The sequence below is a fragment of the Hylobates moloch genome, unplaced genomic scaffold (genome assembly GCF_009828535.3).
Source record: "Hylobates moloch isolate HMO894 unplaced genomic scaffold, HMol_V3 SCAFFOLD_1, whole genome shotgun sequence".
Classification (NCBI taxonomy): domain Eukaryota; kingdom Metazoa; phylum Chordata; class Mammalia; order Primates; family Hylobatidae; genus Hylobates; species Hylobates moloch.
Genome location: NW_026652276.1, coordinates 45,982,535 through 46,009,913, shown reverse-complemented (window position 1 = coordinate 46,009,913; position 27,379 = coordinate 45,982,535). Strand labels below are relative to the sequence as shown.

The window sequence follows — 27,379 nt, the reverse complement described above, 5'->3', positions numbered from 1 at the left end:
CTGAGGCAGGAGAATGGCGTGAACCCAGGAGGTGGAGCTTGCAGTGAGCCGAGATGGCACCACTGCACTCCAGCCTGGGCAACAGCGTGAAACTCTGTCTCAAAAAAAAAAAAAAAAAATTCCCACAGCCTTATACCACAACTCAGTGACTATTAATCCAGTCTCTACTTGAAACACTGCAGTGATGAGGAACTTGTATGAAGACGGCAGCCCAAAGAGAGAAGTTAGAACTCTGTGCTTCATGATGTCATTGGTAATGGTTTGACATTGGCCATAGTGGGCGTATTAACACTACAGAAATCAGGAAATGCAATATCAGGGCTTGATTTATTGTTCTGTAGGCTGTCTAGACTAGGGGTGGGCAACCTACAGGCCCAATGGCTAGCTGTCTGTGTTTGTAAACAAAGTTTCATTGGAACTCAGCCAGGGCCATTTGCTTACATGTTGTCTTTGGGCCAAAAGCCTAAAATATTTACTCTCTGGCCCTTTATAGGAAAAGTTTACTGCCTTTTTCTTTACCTAAGGTCCAGACTTAAGAAATTAATGGAGAAAATTAAAACGCAGATGAAACTTCAAATTGCGCTGTTACATTGCAAATAGCACAAACACACATAAAATGAAGAAATGTAAGTCTAGTATTCAAAAACTATTGACAAAGGAATATGAAACTCCAACATGTCTCCCTTTTACACTGTTGTCTTTACTTGTTAATGCAAATGAAAATATTCTTGTTGGAACTATACTTGTTCTTCAATTACCACTGTAGGTAGCAAAAATCAACAAAAGCATTCAGTGTCTCTTTTACTATTATTTGTAAATTATAAGTCAGGAAGTGTGATGCCTCTATCTATACATATATATCTATATCTATATCTATATCTATACATACATATATATCTCTCTATATATACATATATCTCACATGCATATATTTATACACATACATATATGTGTGTGTATAAACACAACCTACATACACACAAATATACACACTTTTTTTCTCCAGAAAGCCAGTGTTAACCAGAAAACACATGAACACTACCATGCAATCAGTTGCTCTTTTTTTTTCTTCATCTTTTAAGTTCAGGGGTATGTGTGCAGGTTGTGCAGGTTTGTTACATAGATAAACGTGTGCCATGGTGGTTTGCTGCACAGATCATCCTATTACCTAGGTATTAGGCCCAGCATCCATTAGCTATTATCCCTGATGCTCGCCCTCTCCCTACCCCACCCCCGACAGGCACCCTGCCATGTGTCCATGTTCCCGGCCATGTGTCCATGGGTTCTCATCATTCAGCTCCCACTTATAAGTGAGAACATGTGGTGTTTGGTTTTCTGTTTGTGTTTTAGTTTGCTGAGAATAATAGCTTCCAACTCCATCCATGCCCCTGGAAAGGACATGATTGCATTCCTTTTTATGATTGCACAGTATTCCACGGTGTATATGTACCACATTTTCTTTATCCAGTCTATCACTGATGGGCATTTGGGTTGATTCCATGTCTTTGACATTGTGAATAGTGCTGCAGTGAACATACATGTTCATGTATCTTTATAATAGAATGATTTATATTCCTTTAGTTATATAACCAGTAATGGGATTGCTGGGTCAAACGGTATTTCTGGTCTAGATCTTTAGGGAATCGCCACACTGTCTTTCACAGTGGTTGAACTAATTTACACCCCCACTGAAAGTGTAGAAGCATTTCTTTATCTCTGTAACTTCGCCAGCATCTGTTGTATTCTTACTTTTTCATAATGGCCATTCTGACTGGCATGAGATGACATCTCATTGTGGTTTTGATTTGCATTTCTATAATGATCAGTGATGTTGAGCTTTTTTTCATATGTTTATCGGCCAAGTGTATGTCTTCTTTTGAGAATTGTCTATTCATATCCTCTGCCCACTTTTTAATGGGATTGTTTGTTTTTTTTTCTCGTAAATTTGTTTAAGTTCTTTGTAGACTTTGGACATTAGACCTTTGTCACATGGACAGATTACAAAAATTTTCTCCCATTCTGTAGGTTGTCTGTTCACTCTGATTATAGTTTCTTTTGCTGTGTAGAAGCCCTTTAGTTTAATTAGATCCCACATGTCAATTTTTGCTTTTGTTGCAATTGCTTTTGGCACTTTTGTCATGAAATCTTTGCCTGTGCCTATGTCCTGAATAGTATTGCGTAGATTTTTTGTAGGGTTTTTATGGTTTTCAGTTTTACATTTAAGTCTTTAATCCATCTTGAGTTAATTTTTGTATATAATGTAAGGAAAGGGTCCAGTTTCAATTTTCTGCATATGGCTAGCCAGTTCTCCCACCACCATTTATTAAATAGGGAATCAATCCTTTCCCCAATGTTTGTTTTTGTCAGGTTTGCTGAAGGTCAAATGGTTGTAGGTGTGCAGTCTTATTTCTGAGTTTTCTATTCTGTTCCATTGGTCTATGTGTCTGTTTTTGTATCAGTACCATGCTGTTTTGGTTACTAGTATAGTTGTAAGTTACTAGTATAGTTAGAAATTACTAGTATAGTTGTAAGTCAGGAAGTGTGATGCCTCCAGCTTTGTTGTTGTTGTTTAGGATTGTCTTGACTATTCAGGCTCTTTTTTGGTTCTATATGAGTTTTAAAATAGTTTTTTTCTAATTCTGTGAAGAATGTTAATGGTAGCTTGATGGGGACAGCATTGAATCTATAAATTACTTTGGGCAATATGGCCATTTTCATGACATTGATTCTTCCTATCCATGAGGATGGAATGTTTTTCCTTTTGTTTGTGTCTTCTCTGATTTCTTTTTGAGCAGTGGTTTGTAGTTTTCCTTGAAGAAGTCCTTCATTTCCCTTGTTAGCTATATTCCTAGGTATTTTATTCTTTTTGTAGCAATTGTGAATGGGAGTTCATTCATTATTTGGCTCTCTGCTTGCCTGTTGTTGGTGTATAGGAATGCTAGCAATTTTTGCACATTGATTTTGCATTCCGAGACTGAAGTTGCTTATCAGCTTAAGAATCTTTTGGGCTGAGACAACTGAGCTTTCTAGATGTAGAATCATGTCATCTGCAAACAAAGATAATTTGACTTCCTTTCTTCCTAGTTGAATACCTTTTATTTCTTTCTCTTGCCTGATTGCCCTGGCCAGAACTTCCAATACTATGTTGAATAGGAGTGGTGACAGAGGGCAAGGTTGCCTTGTGCTGGATGTCAAGGGGAATGCTTCCAGCTTTTGCCCATTCAGCATGATACTGGATGTTGGTTTGTCATATATAGCTCTTATTACTTTGAGGTATGTTCCTTCAATACCTAGTTGATTGAGAGTTTTTAACATGAAGGGATGCTGAATTTTATCGCAGGCCTTTTCTGCGTCTATTGAAATAATCATGCGGTTTCTGTCTTTAGTTCTGTTTATGTGATGAATCACATGTATTGATTTGCATATGTTGAACCAACCCTGCATCCTGGGGATAAAGTCAATTTGATTGTGGTGGATAACTTTTTTGATGTGCTGCTGGATTCCAGTATTTTATTGAGAATTTTTGCATTGATGCTCATCAAGGACATTGGCCTGAAGTTTTCTTTTTCTGTTATATCTCTGCCAGGTTTTGGTGTCAAGATGATGCTGGCCTCATAGAATGAGTTAGGGAGGAGTCCCTCCTTTTCAATTTTTTGAAGTCATTTCAGTAGAAATGGTACCAGCTCTTTTTTGTATCTCTAGTAGTATTCAGCTGTCAATCCATCTGATCCCGGGCTTTTTTTGGTTGGTAGACCATTTATAGCTGCCTCAATTTCAGAACTCATTATTGGTCTATTCACAGATTCAATTTCATACTAGTTCAGTCTTGGGAGGGTGTATGTGTCCAGGAACTTATCTATTTCTTCTAGATTTTCTAGTTTATGTACATAGAGGTGTTCATAGTATTCTCTGACATGGTTGGTTGTATTTCTGCGGGGTCAGTGGCAATCTGTCCCTTATCATTTCTGATTGTGTTTATTTGAGTCTTATCTCTTTTCTTCTTTATTAGTCTAGCTACAGTTGCTCCTTCTTGAAGCCCCTTTTTCTCCTATTCTGTATTCCAATCTATTAGCAAGAATGTCATCTCTGTCTTCAAAATATATCCAATATTCACCCACTTGTCACCGTCTCTACTGCTAACTGCATTAGCCCAAGCCACTTCCATGCCTTACCACAGTACCTCTTCACTTAGTCTCCCTGATGCCAATCTTGCCCTCTAAAACTCATTCTTTGCATAATAGCTAGAAGGAACTTTAAAAACTCTAAATTACTCCCATATAGAAAACCCTTTCAAAATAAAGCCCAAATGCCTTGCCAGATCATGCAAGCCCAAGCTTCTGTAGCCCTGCGCACTTCTCTGACTATATTATGTACCACAGAAAACTCATTCCTCCCCTGAGTCTCTGCACTTCCTTGGCAAGGCAGGTTCTGTTCTCAGACATTTACCTTATCGGCTTCTGAGCATTTTATGACGGCTTGAATGTGGCTCCCTTGGAAAGGCCTTCCTGTCCACCTGATCTAAAATAGTGCCTCCTTGTGAGATTTTGAGATAAAATAAATACATAAAAATAAAATAGTGCCTCCTCCACCTCATCCCCAAGTAACTCTGTCCCAGTGTGTGGTTTCAGTTGCCTCACACCACACTGCAGTACTTGCATCTTGCATTATCTTTTTTACTCACTAGTCTGTTATCTATGTTCTACTCTGTCTTATTTACCACTCTATTCCCAGAGTCTAGAATGTACCAGGCAAATCACAGACATTTAATAAATACTGATTAAATGAAGGCATGAACAAATGAACAAAAAACAAAGGGGAGCTTGTGCCATCTGACTCCAAGTCCGAGGCTCTTCCTATTAAAGCATGATTTTTTTCTGTGTTACAGTGACAACTCTAAATGTTAGCCCATTCCACCTTGCATGAAAGCCTGTCACCTCCTAGAATTGTCCCATACATGAATTTAGGTTTGTGTAACCTGGCTTCTGTATCCCTTCCCAGGCTCAAATCTGACTTTCAGCAGTGTCCTATGTTCTCAATACACCAGCAACACCGAATTGCTTACAATACTAATAATCCAGTTTTAGAACTTCTGCAGTAATTATCAAGACAGACTTGCAGCTTCATGAATCGATTGTTTTGCAAATGATGCTCCTTCTACCTAGAGTACTCCTGCCCATCTTGTTTCTGGGGCAAGCTCTTAATCAGCCTTTAAAACTAATCTCAGATGCAAACCTGTCTATGGCCCCTTCCGTGTGCCTTCCCTTTGGAGTTAACCGTCCACTCCAGCAGTGTATCTTCTATAGCCATCCATTACTGCACTTGTAATTCTGGTTATGACATTATAATTACTCCCAAGTCTGGGATGCCAGGGCCCAGTTGCTGTCATCTCTGTATCCCTAGGTCTTAGCTCGGTGCCTAGCACATAATCATTAACAAACTTGCGAAGCTGAGTGCTCAGTAAATCTAACCCCTCTCACATAATATATGAGGATAGCTAGCATGTTATTCATTGCTTACTCTCCTCCCGAGTCTTCTCTGCTCCAAGCTAAACCTGTAAACCAGGAGACAATGATGAGGAAAGGCAGACAGATGTTTATACTTGTAAAGCAAAGCTAAAGAATAAAGAAGTAAGGCAGAAAAATATTAAAATAAATAAATATGTATTAATATACACTAATTACCTCACCACCAACTCCTGGTGATAGGACTATGTTGACTTATATTTTTCTCTATGATCTACTCTGTTTTTCTGAAAGTGTACAACGTGTCTTGTTAAATTCAGTATGTTCTCCTTCAATTCCTTTAACAAGTCCCTCATTCGAATTTTCCTGGTATTATTCATTATTTATGTATTATTATTATTATATATTATTATTATTATTAAAACTCAAGGTCAACTTCTTCAGTTTCTATTCTACCTATTTACCCACCAAATCTTGCCAACTCCTTGTCTGCGATTCCTCTCATGCTGAATCCTTTTTGTCTATTTTCTTATATCCTAGTACAGGTTCCTAACAACACATGCCATGCTGAATGGATTATATCCAGTTAGACTGCTATGGCCAATGTTCCCCTCATTCTAAATCACTTCATGTGCAGTTAAAATGACCTTCCTTTAATTACTATCTTCAGTAAGCCACTCCCTCAGCCCTCAGAGACTTGTGGAATAATCCTTTAAATCCTCCTGTTATGGGTCCGATGTTTGTGTCCCCCAAAGTTCGTATGTTGACACCTAATCACCAATATAATAGTATTAGGAGATGGGGGCAGGAGATGACCTAAGAGGTAATTAGGAATTAATACCCTTATAAAAGAAGCCTGAGAGAGAGCCCTCAGCCCTTAGACCATATGAAGATGGAGGGAGAAGATGGCTATCTACACACAAGGAAATGGACTGTCATCAGACACCATATCTGCTAACGCCTCAATCTTGGCCTTCGCAGCTCCAGAACCATGAGAAATAAATTTCTGTTGCTTATAGGCCACCCAGCTTACAGTGCTTTGTTACAGCAGCCCAACTAACTCAAATGGTTTCTTTGGACTAAACGGGTCAAAGTGTACAGTGCTCAACACAGAGCTCGGAACACACTAAGTGCTCTGGAAACATTCGCCATTATCATTCCTGCTATTACTACAAAAACAACGATCATTTGCTTTGGCCTGTTGTTTTCCTTCACACTCTTTCAGATTCGCTACTCACAGGGTTAGAATGCAGCACGGTGAAGAACTCTGGGCTGATGAGGAACTTCACGGGGGGAGACTGTAACAGCAACGTGAGCCTGGATCTGGAGGTAGAGTGAGGCAGGATGTTCTCCCGTCGGAAATCTAGACGGGGCAGACCACAGAGGCTGTCAGGGAAATCTTTCTATGATGTGAAAACTATCTACTCACTTCAGTCTGCATTTCAAAAGAACTATATGATACCTACATCATGTGCTATCAGTTTAATCCCCTAATGCTTTTTTCTTTGCTGTAAATTCATACATAAAACATGACTGTTCTTAATTACACTAAAATTCAGTTAAGTAATATTTCTAGTCACTATTAACATTTTAATGCATTCTTATGTGTTTTAAATGATCTGATTCTTTTTCCAATATCCCACAGATCAATAAATTAAAGTAATTTATATTCTACTTGGGTTTTGTGATTCTTTTCTTAATATTAATTAAACATTGAGGATTAGAAGAGGTTTCTGGTGAATTCTGTTTTTTGAGTTGGATTACCAGATCTTATTGAAGAGCAAAAGTTCTCCAAAAGAAAAGCCTTTTTTGTTGGGAATCTTTATTTGTTTCTATTTTGACTTTTATGAAATTACAAAAACAAAGCCCAAAGCTCTTACCTGCACTGGCTTGGTGAAAGTCAGCTTCCTCCCCTGCCCCATCAATAGCATTGGTATTTTCCTCAGGCCTCTCATTGGTCATGGTTCTGCGGATACTCTGATATCTAAAATCATGAGTTTAGAGTTACATTCCAGCAGCCTTTAAAAGATGGGACTCAACTGCTCCCCAAGAGTCTAAAACTTTTCACTATCTTCTCAGCTTCAACTATTTCCTCCTCCAACCCCCATTCCCTGGACTTCTTGGCCATCTGCTGTTTAAATTACACTGCATTAAATTTCTTCTGTCCATTGTTTGGGGAACATTTTCCTGGCAAATTAATAACACTAAAAAAATTATGTGGCCCTTAACTAAAGAAAAGTAAATTTCTATATTGTTAAAGGAAAAAAAAATTTTATGTTCCACAGCAATTAATTCTTGAAAAAGAACAACTCATCTAAAAAGCTTAGATTGATAATAATGAGAAGCCACAAACAAAGATTCTAGAGACTAGAAAAGATGTGTGGCTTTAAATAACAAATGCACATGTTCTGCTTTACTAAACATCAATGCTTGGGTTGACTAAAGGGGTCATATTTATTTATTTGTTCTCTAGTTTCCAAACAAGGTATATATGTGGGTGAGTATTTTTTTTTTTTAATCAAGAGAAGTCCAATTGAAGTCTGGGAATCAAAAGAGGTAACAGCTACACTTTAATGACAGGACACACAAAGATCAAAGAGACAACCATGTCTTCTTTGTGCCAAGTAAAAATTAGCCCAACCACAAAATACAACAGTCACAGCAAAATGCTCATCCTCACCGCCGGTTCAGCTGCTCCATTTGCTGTATGGAGTTAGATCTCTGCAGCACCTGCGGGGCTGGGGGAGCTGTCGGTCGCTGCCACGTCGTGGTTCTGTTTACGTGATCCACGTAGAAGATCCTGCCGTGGCTGTCAATGCGTGCCTCCCAGTCTAAACAGCAGTGAGGCACCGAAAGAAATTAGGAGGAGGAGCTGAGACGATTAATGGGGTTCATTAAGTTCAGCATGTGTTTTCTTTCTCTGACATGCTATAATCTGAGACTAATAACATACATCTCACTGCACTATCCCATACTTCTCCCCAGTCCACTCCAGAATCTGTTGTGACTGATTATTAAGCCTATCCTGTGCGTATAATACCAGTCCCTTAAATAATCTTTAAATGTAGAGAATCTTTCCAAATTTGCCCACAGTGCTCACCCTTCACATATGAGCCTCAACATTTTAAAAATATATGTAGTTGGTTTCATAACACTTCAGATATTCACATCAAAATGGGTATTGATGTTTATTTTCACCAAAAAAACCTGATTTCTCCATGTCTTTTCTAGCTTCAATGAAAGCCTCATAGCTGGAAACTTCCACATGCATATTCATGCACAATTGTAGTAAATTTAGTCCTCAGAAAAAAATAACTAAAATAACTATGCTGGCCTAGTGATGAAACAGTATCATTATCTACAAACTTCTATTTGCACTTTTCCAAAGATGACTACATTTTCAGAGCAAGGGCAATTTCTTGCCTCTCAACCTCAAATAAACATAACGTTTTAAAAGACTAATTTTATTTTTAAGTGTGTTAAATCTTTCTAGAGAAATATACAAGTGAATGTTCAGAAGGCAGACTGGTCTTCAGAGTCAGACACCCCACCTTTGTGACTCTCTAAAAGGCCATTCGTCTACTGAAATCCACAGAGCATGAGCTGATCTTTTCAAAAGGCAAAATTTTGAAACTTATTACAGGTGTGAAGGGTAATTTACACAGGAAACATGAAAACAGCAATCTATTCTTTAACCAGGGAAGTTCTTTATGCATTTATATTTTTGTGTAAGTTATTTTTTTTTTTTGAAATTAACAAGTATTTTTCTCCTGACACATTCAATTACCTCAAAACTGTCCATGTGATCACATGCTTATCAACAGACACAGTAGGGCTAATACTGGAGACCAGGAGGAGGGCATATTTTCTCCTGACCCCCTATGGCATTTGCTATATAAGGGAACAAGGCAAGTATCCCAACGGAGTCCTTAGGGTTGGAAAGACCTGCATGGTAGAGCTCAGCCTTCACCAGACCATCGCTGAAGGCCCTCACCTCAGCTGGGAGCAGAAAAACATCTTTTGTTGATCTCAGCACATTGTAATTTATGACAAATGGCAAAAGAAAGAGGAATTGGGCTGAACAAAAGCACCACACAGACAGCAAACAACTCAATGCCATTCACGCTCCAAGGTAACACAGACTCTACCATGAAACAGCCTGCCAAATCTGAATTCTTTGGGCACTGCAGTCCCATCAATAAGAAATTTTCAAAAGACCTCATGCTCAGCCTGTTGATAGGCTCACAAATAGCAAGTACATTAAAGAAGCATCTTCAAAAACCATTTTTCAAAACACTTTGATGTATTTCACTGTTTTGCTCTGCTCCTTGCATGCTTTTCCATCTCAAAGATTTTGGGAACCAATTACTCCTATCTCATTCCTTTCTCATTGGAGTCAGCGTAATTCAGGCACATAGACATCAAATCAAATGCACATGAAAAGAAATGACCAATTCTTCTCCAAAGAATGTTTACAGTAGCCCCAATTTTAAAAATGTAGAACAGGTCAATTCAGGATAAAAAAATAGAGACCAACTAGGCCAAATAAAGGAAACAGAGAGAGAAGATGCTGCCAAACTCCCAAGATTAGATTATTACTAAAATTTGGCTCTTAATTTTCTGGCAGTTATGGCAGAAAAGAAAACACATTGTTGCATACTTTCCATTTTCTGACAAAAACAGTGAACAAAAATTCTTAAAGATGGAATTTTTTCCTGGAACTAACAAAGTAGGAATTTACCAAGTGAAATATGACTATGGCTTGCTTGAGGTCTATATATGCAGCAAAATGGCTAGGTGGAAGAGAGAGCAGCCAAATTAATGTGTCCTGCACATAGCATGTAATAAATGAAAAAATAATTTAAAATGACACGAAGCCACAAAAAAGAATGATTCTTGTATTCACCTTCTACAAAGGCCAGTAATAGCCTTAATTTATTGTTCAATAAAGACCTTTCAATGTGCAATGGGGAGAATAAGAAAACAAGGACCAAAAATTTGCTTTCTAAGGTCATGGAACACTGAATGCGTATTAAAATTATCCCTATCAAATACTGTACCTTCACACTGATGTAATTACTCAAGTCCCCATAAAGACAAATTCTATAGTGCCGATTTCAAGTGAATGCTTGGCTCTGAATCAGGAAGGGCTGTTATGCTATTGGTTTATCCATGAACTACATATCCACTTCTACCCAAGCTGTCAATATCATTATACCCAGGCAAAGGCAGCAGAGGTGCCTGCAGGAAGGTTAGCTCTCTGTTGTATCTATCAAACTTACTTTGCTGGGTACAACTGCTCCAACATCTTACATGTCTTTATATTGGGCCTGGTTTGTTTTTGGTATAAGAAAGCATATGAAAACTCATTTCATAGCATCAAAGTTTCTTTCAGATAGACAATGCTAAAATGAGATAGGCAGAGTTAGAAGACTGAGGACTTAACATTTACTTCCTTGTCTTGCCACATTGTCAAATAGGTTATGTAATCAGGGTGCAGTGAAAACGAGAGCAACGTTTTGGGGGGGGGGGGGGGTGTCTGCTTGCTCCTGGATTTTAGGCAAGGTTTAGGGTTTTGTTTGTTTATTGTTATTGTTGTTTTGAGGTGGAATCCAACTCTGTTACCCAGGCTGGAGTGCAGCAATGTGATCTCAGCTCACTGCAGCCTCTGCCTCCTGGGTTCAAGCGATTCTCCTGTCTCAGCCTCCTGAGTAGCTGGGATTACAGGCATGCACCACCACCCCCGGCTGAATTTTGTATTTGTAGTAGAGACAGGGTTTCACCATGTTGGCCAGGCTGGTCTCAAACTCCTGCCCTCAGGTGATCTGCCCGCCTTGGCCTCCCAAAGTGTGTGTGTGTGTGTTGCACTCAATTGGGAGGTAGAAGGCCTGATTTCTGATTTCTGTCTGTGGCTTGTCACACTTTCACTACAAGATCTTTAAAAAAGTCACTACACGTCTATGAATCACAGTTTTGAAAAATTAGAGGAGAGAATCAAACAACTGCAAAGGTCTCTTCCAGTTCTAGTATTCGATGAATCTATAAAATTGTGCCCATTTTATTGTATTAAGTTCAGCAAGAACCTAGTAACATTTTAGCCTTACAGGGCCAGGAGCTTTCAGTCCCTGAGGGACAGGGCTTCACAAACACCTGCCAATCCTATTTTAGCCATGACAGCTCCAATGTTATTGTTGTGTATATTGGTTTCCCACATCATATTTCATTTGCATAAATAGCTTCATGACAATAATAAGGTTTGAAAACTATTACCTAGAGAAATGTTTCTCAAGGCAACATGTGCCAGAATCACTTTGAGGATCAATAAAAATGCGGATTTCTATGATGTGCCCCAGGTCTTCAGAATCAGACTATCTGAAGCTAGGGCTCAGTTATCTACACTTTTAACAATCTTCTCAGCTTATTCCTAGACACACTAAAATTTGAGCAACACTGACAGAAATTAATAAGAACTTAAAACAGTAGCTAATTTGCTGAACAAACCCATGAAGCAAATGCTAGATTTCTCAGAGACCATGAAATGGAGGCTCACAAGAAGCTAAACCTCAGTGGTTGAGTGCGGTGGCTCACACCTGTAATCCCAGCACTTTGGGAGGCCAAGGCGGGCAGACCACCTGAGGGCAGGAGTTTGAGACCAGCCTGGCCAACATGGTGAAACCCTGTCTCTACTACAAATACAAAATTCAGCCGGGGGTGGTGGTGCATGCCTGTAATCCCAGCTACTCAGGAGGCTGAGACAGGAGAATCGCTTGAACCCAGGAGGCAGAGGCTGCAGTGAGCTGAGATCACATTGCTGCACTCCAGCCTGGGTAACAGAGTTGGATTCCACCTCAAAACAACAATAACAATAAACAAACAAAACCCTAAACCTTGCCTAAAATCCAGGAGCAAGTAGACTCTTAGACACCCTAAGACTTAAATATAAATAGGCGCTTTTAAGTGGCTGGACACGAAGGGAAAGTCGCAGAATTAGAAAGTGGGTAAAACTACTCCAAGGTTACTGTCACAGCACTAGTCTCCTCAACAGGGAACAGAAGCAGGTAGAACATAAGGTCTTCAGAGTTTTCAGTTTTTAAAATCAACGTATGTGGGAAGGGGGCAAGGTTGTTCCTATGATCCCTCTGCTCATCTCATCATCCTTTCCCACTCGCTTCAAACCAGACCTCGGTCTCCACTGGACCACTCGGCTCATGATCAGATGAGCTGTGAATACATCTCAGTGGATGCTGATATTGAGAAGTCAACAACTAAATGGCATGAATTACAACATATCAGGGGTGGGTAGGGGGATGCTATGGGTAGGGTTTTGAATTGGTTATCATTGGATTTAGTAAAATCAAGCACCTGATTGTTGTGAAGTAAATGTATAAATCCACTATAAAAAACTATAATAACCATAGGTATCATCACCAAAATGGCGAGATGATTAAGTACTAATGAACTAAAGGTACTTTCAAGGAAAATTATAAGCTTTGTGATAAATGACAGATGACAGTGTTTAAAAGATTATTTTTTTCTTATTTGAACACTCAAGGAAGTAAAATTCCATTTGTATAAAGTATAAAAGTAGGCTAAACTTACCTATGACTTTAGGAATCAGGACAGTAGACCCATTTCCCCATACAGAGTTGCGGTCAGTGATTGAAAGGGGGTGCAAAAGGGACTTCAAGAGTGCTGATGGTGTGGGCTGCCATGTGTGTTTAGTAGAAAGAATTCGGCAGGCCGTATGTGCTCTTTTCTGCTATTTTATTTGAACAAAAAGTTTTTTAAAAACTAGTTGCATATTCGGCACTTTAATCTTCAATTTTTAATAAGGTAGCTTTTTAGATTAAAAGTATCCATTTTTTCCTCAAAACAAAGTTGTAACCTTAGAGAATAAGAGCCCCAACCCTAAACATAGTAGAAACTGTAAGTTTAGATTAATTATACTTTTCAGATTCACTGCATGGTTTTAGGCCTTCATTTAAAAAAAAATAATGAAAGTATACAACCACAAAAAATGATAAATGTTCCCCCACAGTTTGAACCCCTCACATAAGTAATAGACTAGTCCTAACAATATGCAACATCCTGGGATCCTATCAGAGTCCACTAACCCAGACTGTTCATCCTGAATCTAGTCCTATTCCTAGAAAAACTACCATTTTGGGGGAAAAACATTTATACAACAATTCCATATTGTCTCCAATGCAGCAATGGGTTAAGTTACAATTACACTGGAATCAATAAGAGAAAAAGAAAATAGTTTTTCAGAGGGGCTGGGCTGGCGATTCTTTTTTCACTCATCTTAATGCTAAAAAGACCAACATTTGTCACACTGATAATATTTTAGAGGGCTTTAGCCCTGAACTACCTCTAGCTGCCAGGACCATCAGTAACATCAGAATGAGAAGATACAGCAAATGCTTAAGGCATTCTGGGCATAACTGAGTCCAAGCTACTTCCCTGGGAGGCTCTCGACAGTGTCATGCTGCCTCTAAGGCCTGGAACTTTCTTATTTTTTACGAATCATTAGAATATCTCTCAACCACAGCTGGAGTTACACAAGCCACAAGGCCACAGTGCACTCTGTGTGGCCTAAGGCAAGAGTAAGATTTTAAGAACCAATTGGTAGATCACCATCACCACTGATCAGTCTTAGTACTAAGCCCAAGATCTGTTCCCTTCTTGAGATGGGAGAAATAAGAATGGAAAAAGAAGAAAGCAAACAAGTAAATCCCTGAAAATATGATGAAAAGGTGCTAAAATAACAAGAAAAACAATAATAATGACAAAGAAAAAGAAAAAAAGAATCAAAGTCAGGCACAGTGGCTCACACCTATAATCCCAGCGCTTTGGGAGGCCAAGGTGGGAGGATTGCTTGAGGCCAGGAGTTCAAGGCCAGCCCTGGCAACATAGTTAGACCCCTGTCTCTAGAAAAAATAAAAACATAAAAAAACCAGCTAGGCATGATCATGCTCGCCTATAGTCCCAGCTACTCAGGAGGCCAAGGCAGGAGTTTCTCTTGAGCCCATGAGTTTGAGGCCGCAGTGCACCATGATCATGCCACATGGTGGCCATCAAAGCTCAAACTACACTGCTTCAGTAGCTTGTCCCTAGGGTAGAAAGACAGTGACCTGCACAGAGAGGAAAGGTGCTGCTGGGTCTAATACAGATGCTGAATAGAGCACATCTATCTGGACCACATGATTCTGGCTCAAACCACTGCAGCCACTTTCCTAATAGGTGAGGGGCCTCCTTGGGGAGGGCCTCTGCATAACTCTATCCCAGAAGAAGAGAAAGCTGAGCACTTTTTGAGTCTTCCTGGTGGGTCTGACCTGAAGGCACTGCAATATACTGAAGTTTCAGTGAAACCCCCAAACCCTCTGATGTGAGGCATTGGTGGTGCCCAATAAATAACATATCACTGTGTAAGCCACCCTCTGCCTCAAACCAGACTTTCAGAATTTACATTCATCTACCCACACAATAGGCCCTTCTCTTCAAATCTTAGATCAGAATACCTGATAGAGGAGAGGGAATATTTGAGACTCTGTGTCAACTTTTGCTTGCATGAAATCTTAAACAAATTACTTAATTTATCTGGGCTTCAGTTTCTGCAAATATAAAATAAAAGAATCAGATTAGCTGACTTCTATGCAACAACCTATAAATTACAGACAAGACCTGCTTCACCTACCTCACAAAATTATTGAAAGAACAAAAAATGAAGGAACGCATGCAAAAGTGTGCTTTGTAAAGTGTAAATCACCGCAAAAATGAAGTTATAATAACTAACGGTGTTAAAAATCACAGCTGTTAGCCTTAAAATTCAGTCAGGTCATTTAAGAGATGAGCCAATCTGCACAATCTAGCCAGACACCCCAAGCTGAGCCTCAGAAGCCACAAGACACCACAGAGTGTAGACGCCACAGCTGTAAGTCAGATGAATGACCAGAGGTGGTAGCAAAGTTGTCCAGTTAGAAGAGGAGGGCAGGGATCCAGCTGAGGTGAGGACAGACAAGTAGCAAGGGCAGCCAAGCGATTAACACTGTCACAAGGATAAGACACATGTGGGAATGGGAGACACAGCTGAGCAGCAATCAGGTATGCTCAGACCACAATGCACAACCTACCCATGAGAATACACATCCCCAGATTTGCAAGTTGCTTGGTCCTATAGCACGAGTGTATGAGTGTGTGTATGTGTGTGTGTATGTGTGTATAACTTATATTTTTAGAGGGAGGCATCTTCACTTCTGAGTTTTTAAAATATAAAAATTCTGTTTATATTTTACAAAAAAATGTTATTTACCAAGTATTAAATAAATTAGCACAGAGAAGTGTTTCTTAGAGGGCACACTGTTGAATTTTGGGTGGAACAATTCTTAGTTGTATCAGACTGTCTCCCCATTGCAGGATGTTTGATACACTGGCCCCCCACCCACTAAATGTCAGTAGCACTCTTCAACCACTGTTATACTGAAAGGCCACCCCACCTCAACTCTAAACATCGTGTAGTGGGTGGCACCCCCTGCCACCACTGAAAACCTCTGAATAAGAGGGAACACTTCTTAAGAATTTTCCTCCTGTTTGTCAGTCACTGATTAAATACGATGAGTCACTAAGTTGCCTTTACTTTTGCAAATACATCAACTCATTAAAACGAACTGCCAATTGTAAAAAAAATTTCCAGTGGAGCCAAGATGGCCGAATAGGAACAGCTCCGGTCTACAGCTCCCAGCCTGAGCGACACAGAAGACGGGTGATTTCTGCATTTCTGTTTGAGGTACCAGTTTCAACTCACTAGGGAATGCCAAACAGTGGGTGCAGGACAGTCAGTGAAAAGCACCGTGTGTGAGCCAAAGCAGGGCGAGGCATTGCCTCACTCAGGAGGCGCAAGAGGCCAGGGAGTTCCCTTTCCTAGTCAAAGAAAGGGGTAACAGACGGCACCTGGAAAATCGGGTCAGTCCCACCCTAATACTGCGCTTTTCCAACGGGCCTGGAAAACGGCACACTAGGAGATTGTGTCCCGCACCTGGCTCAGAGGGTCCTATGCCCACAGAGTCTCGCTGATTGCTAGCACAGCAGTCTGAGATCAAGCTGCAAGGCGGCAGTGAGGCTGGGGGAGGGGTGCCCGCCATTGCCCAGGCTTGCTTAGGTAAACAAAACAGCCAGGAAGCTCGAACTGGGTGGAGCCCACCACAGCTCAAGGAGGCCTGCCTGCCTCTGTAGGCTCCACCTCTGGGGGCAGGGCATAGACAAACAAAAACTCAGCAGGAACCTCTGCAGACTTAAATGTCCCTGTCTGACTGACAGCTTTGAAGAGAGTAGTGCTTCTCCCAGCACGCAGCTGGAGATCTGAGAACGGACAGACTGCCTCCTAAAGTGGGTCCCTCACCCCCGAGCAGACTAACTGGGAGGCACCCCCCAGTAGGGACAGACTGACACCTCACTCGGCTGGGTAGTCCTCTGAGACAAAACTTCCAGAGGAACTATCAGACAGCCGAATTTGTGGGCTCACGAAAATCCGCTGTTCTGCAGCCACCGCTGCTGACACCCAGCCAAACAGGGTCTGGAGTGGACCTCTAGCAAACTCCAACAGACCTGCAGCCGAGGGTCCTGTCTGGTAGAAGGAAAACTAACAAACAGAAAGGACATCCACACCAAAAACCCATCTGTACATCACCATCATCAAAGACCAAAAGTAGAAAAAACTACAAAGATGGGGAGAAAACAGAGCAGAAAAACTGGAAACTCTAAAAAGCAGAGCGCCTCTCGTCCTGCAAAGGAACGCAGTTCCTCACCAGCAACAGAACAAAGCTGGACGGAGAATGACTTTGACGAGTTGAGAGAAGAAGGCTTCAGACGATCAAACTACTCTGAGCTACAGGAGGAAATTCAAACCAATGGCAAAGAAGTTAAAAACTTTGAAAAAAAAAAAGTAGACGAACGTATAACTAAAAAGACCAATACAGAGAAGTGCTTAAAGGAGCTGATGGAGCTGAAAGCCAAGTATCGAGAACTACGCGAAGATTGCAGAAGCCTCGGTAGCAGATGCGATCAACTGGAAGAAAGGGTATTGCTGATGGAAGATGAAATGAATGAAATGAAGTGAGAAGGGAAGTTTAGAGAAAAAAGAATAAAAAGAAATGAACAAAGCCTCCAAGAAATTTGGGACTATGTGAAAAAACCAAACCTATGTCTGATTGGTGTACCTGAAAATGACGGGGAGAATGGAACCAAGTTGGAAAACACTCTGCAAGATATTATCCAGGAGAACTTCCCCAATCTAGCAAGGCAGGCCAACATTCAGATTCAGGAAATACAGAGAACGCCACAAAGATACTCCTTGAGAAGAGCAACTCCAAGACACATAATTGTCAGATTCACCAAAGTTGAAATGAGGAAAAAATGTTAAGGGCAGCCAGAGAGAAAGGTCGGGTTACCCACAAACGGAAGCCCATCAGACTAACAGCTGATCTCTTGGCAGAAACTCTACAAGCCAGAAGAGAGTGGGGGCCGATATTCAACATTCTTAAAGAAAAGAATTTTCAACCCAGAATTTAATATCCAGCCAAACTAAGCTTCATAAGTGAAGGAGAAATAAAATACTTTACAGACAAGCAAACGCTGAGTGATTTTGTCACCACCAGGCCTGCCCTAAAAGAGCTCCTGAAGGAAACACTAAACATGGAAAGGAACAACCGGTACCAGCCACTGCAAAAACATGCCAAATTGTAAAGACCATCGAGGCTAGGAAGAAACTGCATCAACTAACGAGCAAAATAACCAACTAACATCATAATGACAGGATCAGATTCACACATAACAATATTAACGTTAAATGTAAATGGGCTAAATGCTCCAATGAAAAGACACAGACTGGCAAACTGGATAAGGAGTCAGGACCCATCAGTGTGCTGTATTCAGGAAACCCATCTCACATGCAGAGACATACATAGACTCAAAATAAAGGGATGGAGGAAGATCTATCAAGCAAATGGAAAACAAAAAAAGGCAGGGGTTGCAATCCTAGTCTCTGATAAAATAGACTTTAAACCAACAAAGATCAAAAGAGACAAAGAAGGCCATTACATGATGGTAAAGGGATCAATTCAACAAGAAGAGCTAACTATCCTAAATACATATGCACCCAACACAGGAGCACCCAGATTCATAAAGCAAGTCCTCAGTGACCTACAAAGGGACTTAAACTCCCACACAATAATAATGGGAGATTTTAACACCCCACTGTCAACATTAGACAGATCAATGAGACAGAAAGTTAACAAGGATATCCAGGAATTGAACTCAGCTCTAAACAAAGTGGACCTAATAGACATCTACAGAACTCTCCACCCCAAATCAATAGAATATACATTTTTTTCAGCACCACACCACACCTATTCCAAAATTGACCACATAGTTGGAAGTAAAGCTCTCCTCAGCAAATGTAAAACAACAGAGATTATAACAAACTGTCTCTCAGACCACAGTGCAATCAAACTAGAACTCAGGATTAAGAAACTCACTCAAAACCGCTCAACTACATGGAAACTGAACAACCTGCTCCTGAATGACTATTGGGTACATAATGAAATGAAGGCAGAAATAAAGATGTTCTTTGAAACCAACGAGAACAAAGATACAACATACCAGAATCTCTGGGACACATTCAAAGCAGTGTGTAGAGGGAAATTTATAGCACTAAATGCCCACAAGAGAAAGCAGGAAAGATCCAAAATTGACACCCTAACATCACAATTAAAAGAACTAGAAAAGCAAGAGCAAACACATTCAAAAGCTAGCAGAAGGCTAGAAATCACTAAAATCAGAGCAGAACTGAAGGAAATAGAGACACAAAAAACCCTTCAAAAAACTAATGAATCCAGGAGCTGGTTTTTTGAAAAGATCAACAAAATTGATAGACCGCTAGCAAGACTAATAAAGAAGAAAAGAGAGAAGAATCAAATAGATGCAATAAAAAATGAAAAAGGGGATATCACCACTGATCCCACAGAAATACAATCTACCATCAGAGAATACTACAAACACCTCTATGCAAATAAACTAGAAAATCTAGAAGAAATGGATAAATTCCTCGACAAATACACCCTCCCAAGACTAAACCAGGAAGAAGTTGAATCTCTGAATAGAGCAATAACAGGTTCTGAAATTGTGGCAATAATCAATAGCTTACCAACCAAAAACAGTCCAGGACCTGATGGATTCACAGCCGAATTCTACCAGAGGTACAAGGAGGAACTGGTACCATTCCTTCTGAAACTATTCCAATCGATAGAAAAAGAGGGAATCCTCCCTAACTCATTTTATGAAGCCATCATCGTCCTGATACCAAAGCCTGGCAGAGACATAACCAAAAAAGAGAATTTCAGACCAATATCCTTGATGAACATTGATGCAAAAATCCTCAATAAAATACTGGCAAACTGAATCCAGCAGCACATCAAAAAGCTTATACACCATGATCAAGTGGGCTTCATCCCTGGGATGCAAGGCTGGTTCAACATACACAAATCAATAAATGTAATCCAGCATATAAACAGAACCAAAGACAAAAACCACATGATTATCTCAACAGATGCAGAAAAGGCCTTTGACAAAATTCAACAACTCTTCATGCTAAAAACTCTCAATAAATTAGGTACTGATGGGACGTATCTCAAAATAATAAGAGCTATCTATGACAAACCCACAGCCAATATCATACTGAATGGACAAAAACTGGAAGCATTCCCTTTGAAAGCTGGCACAAGACAGGGATGCCCTCTCTCACCACTCCTATTCAACATAGTGCTGGAAGTTCTGGCCAGAGCAATCAGGCAGGAGAAGGAAATAAAGGGTATTCAATTAGGAAAAGAAGAAGTCAAATTGTCCCTGTTTGCAGATGACATGATTGTATATCTAGAAAACCCCATCGTCTCAGCCCAAAATCTCCTTAAGCTGATTAGCAACTTCAGCAAAGTCTCAGGATACAAAATCAATGTACAAAAATCACAAGCATTCTTGTACACCAATCACAGACAAACAGAGAGCCAAATCATGAGTGAACTCCCATTCACAATTGCTTCAAAGAGAATAAAATACCTAGGAATCCAACTTACAAGGGATGTGAAGGAACTCTTCAAGGAGAACTACAAACCACTGCTCAAGGAAATAAAAGAGGATACAAACAAATGGAAGAACATTCCATGCTCATGGGTTGGAAGAATCAATATCATGAAAATGGCCATACTGCCCAAGGTAATTTATAGATTCAATGCCATCCCCATCAAGCTACCAATGACTTTCTTCACAGAATTGGAAAAAACTACTTTAAAGTTCATATGGAACCAAAAAAGAGCCTGCATCGCCAAGTCAATCCTAAGCCAAAAGAACAAAGCTGGAGGTATCACGCTACCTGGTACTGGTACCACAACAGAGACATAGATCAATGGAACAGAACAGAGTCCTCAGAAATGATGCCGCATATCTACAACTATCTGATCTTTGACAAACCTGACAAAAACAAGAAATGGGAAAAGGATTCCCTATTTAATAAATGGTGCTGGGAAAACTGGCTAGCCATATGTAGAAAGCTGAAACTGGATCCCTTCCTTACACCTTATACAAAAATTAATTCAAGATGGATTAAAGACGTAAATGTTAGACCTAAAACCACTAAAATCCTACAAGAAAACCTAGGCAATACCATTCAGGACATAGGCGTGGGCAAGGACTTCATGTCTAAAACAGCAAGAGCAATGGCAACAAAAGCCAAAATTGACAAATGGGATCTCATTAAACTAAAGAGCTTCTGCACAGCAAAAGAAACTACCATCAGAGTGAACAGGCAACCTACAGAATGGGAGAAAATTTTTGCAACCTACTCATCTGACAAAGGGCTAATATCCAGAATCTACAATGAACTCAAACAAATTTACAAGAAAAAAACAAACAACCCCATCAAAAAGTGGGCAAAGGACATGAACAGACACTTCTCAAAAGAAGACATTTATGCAGCCAAAAAACACATGCAAAAATGCTCATCATCACTGGCCATCAGAGAAATGCAAATCAAAACTACAGTGAGATACCATCTCACACCAGTTAGAATGGCCATCATTAAAAAGTCAGGAAACAACAGGTGCTGGAGAGGATGTGGAGAAATAGGAACACTTTTACACTGTTGGTGGGACTGTAAACTAGTTCAACCATTGTGGAAGTCAGTGTGGCGATTCCTCAGGGATCTCGAACTAGAAATACCATTTGACCCAGCCATCCCATTACTGGGTATATACCCAAAGGAAGCCATAAAAAATGATGAGTTCATGTCCTTTGTAGGGACATGGATGAAACTGGAAAACATCATTCTCAGTAAACTATCGCAAGGACAAAAAACCAAACACTGCATGTTCTCACTCATAGGTGGGAATTGAACAATGAGAACTCATGGACACAGGAAGGGGAACATCACACTCCGGGGACTGTTGTGGGGTGAGGTGAGGGGGGAGGGATAGCATTAGGAGATATACCTAATGCTAAATGATGAGTTAATGGGTGCAGCAGAACAACACGGCACACGGATACATATGTAACAAACCTGCACATTGTGCACATGAAAAAAAAAAAAATTCCCAAGATGTATCTACAGGTGTAATGCAAACACCAGTATTTAAACAATACATTGAGATGTCACAAACAGTGGTCGGTCATAATTTCAGCAGGAAAGTATCTGTCTTTATTAAATACAATCAGGAGACCAAACTTATATACAGCAAAAATTACAGCAATTGGATATGACTAGGAAGACGTGATTTATCAATGCACTTCTGCAATGCTCCTGTCCAACCCTCTGAAACTCTAAATGACTATTAATCTGTGTATACATAAAAATAAAGCTCTCCCAGAACTCTCTCCTAGTGTTCTGAATTTGTTTTGCTCCAATTATACCTAAATATCTTCCAGAAACATTTTCCTTTTTTGACTCATCTTTTCTCTAAAGGTTTACCAATTGTTTTATCAATAAGGAAGTTTTCTGTGGCCCTCTTGGGTCCCTGGGCCCCTCTACCTGCTTAAGATGACACAAGGTTAATTAATCTCTCAGTCCATTTTATTTTAAACTGCTTAAAATATGTTTCCTATGAGTCATGGCCCTTAGTTATCCAAATAAACAAACAAGGGAAAGATCTGTGCCCAAAAGAACTTTAAAAGGATTAAGCTGATATTTTGCTAAACTCTCCATAGTACCATTCAGCTCTTTTGTCAGTACTTGCAAGACTAATCACTCAGAATTGTAACCCTTTAAATGCGTCCCCTCCCTTCTTTATGTCCCACCATTTTTAAAACAGAGGAACCAAGGCATCAGCTTGTTGTCATGATCACATATAAGATGGGTAAGTGGAGGGGGTGAGCAGGAAGGGAAAGTGGTAAGGCAAAAGGGTGTACCTTCCAGTGTGTTTTTTTTTTTAAAGCAATGTTTACCAGGCTTTATCAATATTCATCAAAATGCATTGCTGTCATACAGCTACAACTCTTTAAAGGACTGTCGAAATTTAAATAGAGTTTACACTTCATTTGGATTATGATTGGCTAGGGGCATCACTCATAACTTGGAATACAGATTATGTAACTGTATCCCAGCATCCCTAATCCTCCACCATTTCTCCTTAAGTGCTAAGTGTTTTCTGAAAGTGAAATAAATGAAATGTCTTTCAAATCCCCAGCTAATTGTCATGTCCCAAATAACTAGCAGACTAATTTCTGAAATTAACAATACTTCTCTGCATATCCCTAAGAAAAAAAATCAGAACCTTGTGCTTAATGATTTTAAATGCTGTAAGTGAACAAAAAGGCAATGTATTACATAGAGTGAGGTTTTTCTAAGAGAGTGTACCAATTTGTCTATTAGCTGAAAGAACATTCATGCTGTGGTTAGGCATAATTTTAAAAAATTCTATTCTGCTTCCAATTTCCCAAAATATCTGGATCTACCTCCCTTATTATATGGGCAATGCAGGATTTACAGCTGCCCTTTCTTTCAGCATAATGGTGCCAGAGAAGAGTCATTGGCCTAGCACATCCCGGACTACACCTACTATGCCAAGTGGCAACCCCCAGATTCCTTCCGCTTGAAGACCACATATCCATCTTTTAAGACTCATGGGAATGGGTCTGCCTGTCACCTTTCACCCTTTGATTAAGGTGGGCCCTTTTAACTAACAGGTCCTCACTTGGTGGGAGAGCCTCGTCCACCCTCTGGTACCGGCTAACATCCTGGCGCACTGAAGGTAGTGATCGCAGTGGCTGGTGGCCGTTGGCTTGAGAACCTAGGATTAAAGGTAGAAAGTTACCAGGTATTGTTTTCTCTTTCAGTATCAAAACAGACTCTCTATAAAAAACCTAACATAAATCCCAAGGCTAGTTTCTTTTCTCTGTTTAGTCTCATTTCCCATATGAGGAGCTAGAAACAAAAGAAGAGAATAGGAGGTGAATGCTTAGAAGAGGGCTTCCTGAAGAAATGTCCTCTGCATGTATCCCCACCTCCTGCAGCTTCCCCTGCCTCATCCCTCACCCATAATGGCCTCTGTCCTGGTCATGCGCTAATGCTTTAGGGTCACATGGTGGCTACAATACAATGAAGGAAACAAAATTGAAAAAAAAGGAGGAGGAAGAAAAGAAGGGGATCATGTAGGTAGAAAAATAAATTACAGAATAAGAAAATCATTCCTATTTCTGAGTTATGCCAGCCAGACATATGAAACTGCTCTTTGATTTTTAATGCATCCTTATAGGGCATTTTAAACGAATCATTCTAGAGAGCCGCATTCCCTTAGCGTAATACAAATTTCAGGTGTAAATTTGTGTCCTTGGATACAAAGACAGTTTATTCTCCAAGTCAGAATGCATCACCTAACTTAGTTGACATTCCTAAACTGTAGAAGACAAAAACACTACCTTTGATGCATAGCATATATTAATCTTCCACTGTGAAATTTTAGAAAGGAGGAGTGGCTAGGTGTTTCTCATAACCTTTGCAGATTACACTAAGGTTGAAGTTGCCAGCCTGTTTCGTTGTGTATCTACAAACCCAGGTTCCAATAGAGACCCATTATTTAAGTTTGAAGACTGCTGTTTAACAGGCCTGTTACTTCAGCAGCAGAAGAGCCATTTTTTAAAACAGCACTGAATTTGAACTCAAGCCCATCTGGATGCAAATCATGCTGCCTTCTTCCTAGCTATGTGATTAAGTCCTTTGGTCTCCCCACTCTGAAACAGGAGGCCTAATCTACAGGAAGGGTTTCAGCTGCCCGCACATTTGTTACCTGTTTCTTTCTCTTCCTGGCCCTGTTTTCAATCTTGCCTCTCTTCTTGCCTGCTGAACCTCAAGGTGAGGAATTCAGGTAATATGCAACCTGCGGCCTTATTTACATTGAGGGGAAAACTACAGAACTTCTCTCTGCACAGCTACGCTCCAGCCAAGAGCCACAGTGGTGTCCATATCCTACCTCCGGTAGCGCCCTCCTCCTGGGCAGTTGCCCCTTCACAGGTGCCTTGGGCCTCCCCAGCACAGCCCTCTTCTTGGGGTGGGCTCTCAGCAGCAGCTGCGGCTCCCTCCTGGCTCCCCCTCCGCTGCCAGACCTCCCCTAGCTCCTCCTGGTCAGGTACAGTGGCCGATTCTGCCCCTGGCCCTTCATCCTCCCCACTGGGCACCTGTACCACAGGTAAAGAACCAGCAGTGCACACGGATTCCTGCGACCCTTCGGCAGGGCCGCTGCTGGTGGGCTCTGCTGCACAGGCTCCATCTTCCTCCTCCTGGGAAGAAAAGGCTGGGGTTTCGGGAAACCGTGCGCTCTCAAGAGAGGAGCACCGCGTGTCCACAGAGGACAGCTGCGTGGTCACACTCTCATTGCAGGAGCTGTCAGCGCATTCCAGGTCACTCTCTCCCTCGGGCCTGGTGCTGGCTTCGCTCACACTCTCTGTCCTGGCAGGATCACTGGGTTCTGTTTCAGAGGACACCTGGGAAGGCTCAGAGCCCTGATCGAGAGACTCGGTCTCACTGACGGCTCTTCGGCTTCCTCCTGATGCATCAGAAGTCCCCATGTCTGCCCCACTTGTGGGCTGATCTACCTCTTGAGAGCCACACAATTCAGCACTGCCCTGGTCAGCACTGGGTTGAGACTCTGGGCCGCCTTCGCCTTCCTCTGGGGCTGGGCCTGCAGGTAAGGAGCTCTCTGCAAGCTCTGGAAGATTTTCTGGTTTATCCTCAAAGGAAGCAGCTTCGTGTGTGGAGCCTTCCTCATTCTCAACAGGGTTGTCCTCCAGCTTTGTCTGAGATGTCAGGCTTCCATCATCAGCTCTGGATGCCCTGCTAAACATGATCAGGCCTCCCTCCTCCTCCAAGGAAGATGGGTAACCCAGGTCTTGCTGGAACTCGTGATCTTCTTCATCCGAGTCAATATGAAGCATGGCATTGAGTCTTGTGTCGGTGGGAAAACTACTCCTCAGTTTCGGAGAGGCGCCCATGGACCTCTCAGAGCAGGTCGCTGTCCCCGGCCTGGAGTGGCCATTGTGTTCAATAGCATCTAAGTAATCATTGAGTGAATCCTGACGTCCTCTGGGAGGTGAGGTCCTTGAAGAAGTAGAAGTTAATTCCTCTGTGTCTATTTCCAGAGTGGAGCTAGTCCTGAATGAATGCTTGGGAGTCCCATCAGCAGCACTGTCCTCAGAAACTGGCCCATTAGAGCACACCTGGCTGTCGTGATGGCTCCCTGGCATGTCCTCGTCATCGGAAGGGCTACCTAAGTCTCCATTCACAGAATTGACTCCAAGTATTGTGCCAACAGCTTCTGGAGAGGCATCTGAATGAGAAAACAGCATTTCTAAAAATTAACCAGAAATAACAAATGAACGTTTTATGACCTATTTGCTTTGCCACCAATAAGTTCAAAGAAATCAGTCATTCCACTGAGGGCTTTCTACTGACTTGCTAAGATTTACCACTCACTACTAAATGAGGAGACTGCTAGTCAGTTTGGCACAGGAGCTATATATGTTAGCATGGCTGAAAACTCTACAGCCCAGTTTCAAAATGCAGGCATCAATCTAAGAGACATTTTTGGGCAAACAGGCTTTCCTACTTGCTTAGAAAATTTCAGCAGGTAATTATTTGACAGCTATTTTACTTTCAAAACAGAACATGAATTCAATTCTGTTCAGAAGCAAACTGACAATTGAGTTAGGTTTAACAAGTTTTTCCTATAGCAATGTATTCATACAGACATATTTATATCTCACCTTCATGAACAGAAGATGTAACCTCCACTTTAAACTGGAGGTACCCACTCACGTGGTCAGCTGGGAGCCTTCTGCCAAGGTTGTAGCTGAGCATTTGATCACTGCAAGAAGAGAAATGCTTCTTTCATCCTGACTACGCTGGAGTCAGCCTTCGCCTTCTTTCCACAGGCCACCCACCAAATCCCTCCTATCTCTCTTAAAACTTTCAGACTCACAAGAACATTAAAGGCTCAAAGCACATTATAGTCCAATGTAATATTATTCATTCATACAAATGGAACACTTATAAACCCAGAGATAAAAGGAAATGTTGCCATAAGAAAAATTATTATTAAGAGCACAAGATATCATATGCTATGTGATATTTTTAAGGACACTGATTCACTCTCTCACTTTTAAGGGTGACCAGGAAAAGGACCTTTTGAAGGTCATAAAGGAGTTGTGAAAGGCCTCAAGTTTTAGGGGTTTTTTGACTCGGGTGTAAAAGGGGAGAGGGCCTGGTTCCTCAGCATTTAGCACAACAGGAAGCTGGTTCTAAAAGGACACTCACGGCTAAGGATTATCACCCAACATGGCACGTAGGGCACTGTGCCATACTCTGAAGAACAGGAGCTGGGAGT

At 40.9% G+C, this 27,379-nt stretch overlaps 1 protein-coding gene across 4 annotated transcripts in view; it reads right to left on the bottom strand.

Annotated features, from left to right (window-relative positions):
- HECW2 (HECT, C2 and WW domain containing E3 ubiquitin protein ligase 2) overlaps positions 1-27,379 on the bottom strand; it is a 402,919-nt gene that overhangs the window by 104,253 nt on the left and 271,287 nt on the right. For 3 of the 4 annotated variants that reach the window (XM_058440001.1, XM_032755095.2, XM_058440003.1), the window contains exons 8-13: positions 26,760-26,860; positions 24,971-26,344; positions 23,696-23,791; positions 8,143-8,293; positions 7,343-7,446; positions 6,701-6,825 (exon numbers count right to left, since the gene is read on the bottom strand). In XM_058440001.1, the coding sequence (XP_058295984.1) occupies positions 6,701-6,825; positions 7,343-7,446; positions 8,143-8,293; positions 23,696-23,791; positions 24,971-26,344; positions 26,760-26,860 (1,951 nt within the window). The remainder of the gene's footprint in view (positions 1-6,700; positions 6,826-7,342; positions 7,447-8,142; positions 8,294-23,695; positions 23,792-24,970; positions 26,345-26,759; positions 26,861-27,379) is intronic. The other variant, XM_032755096.2, reaches the window with a different exon arrangement.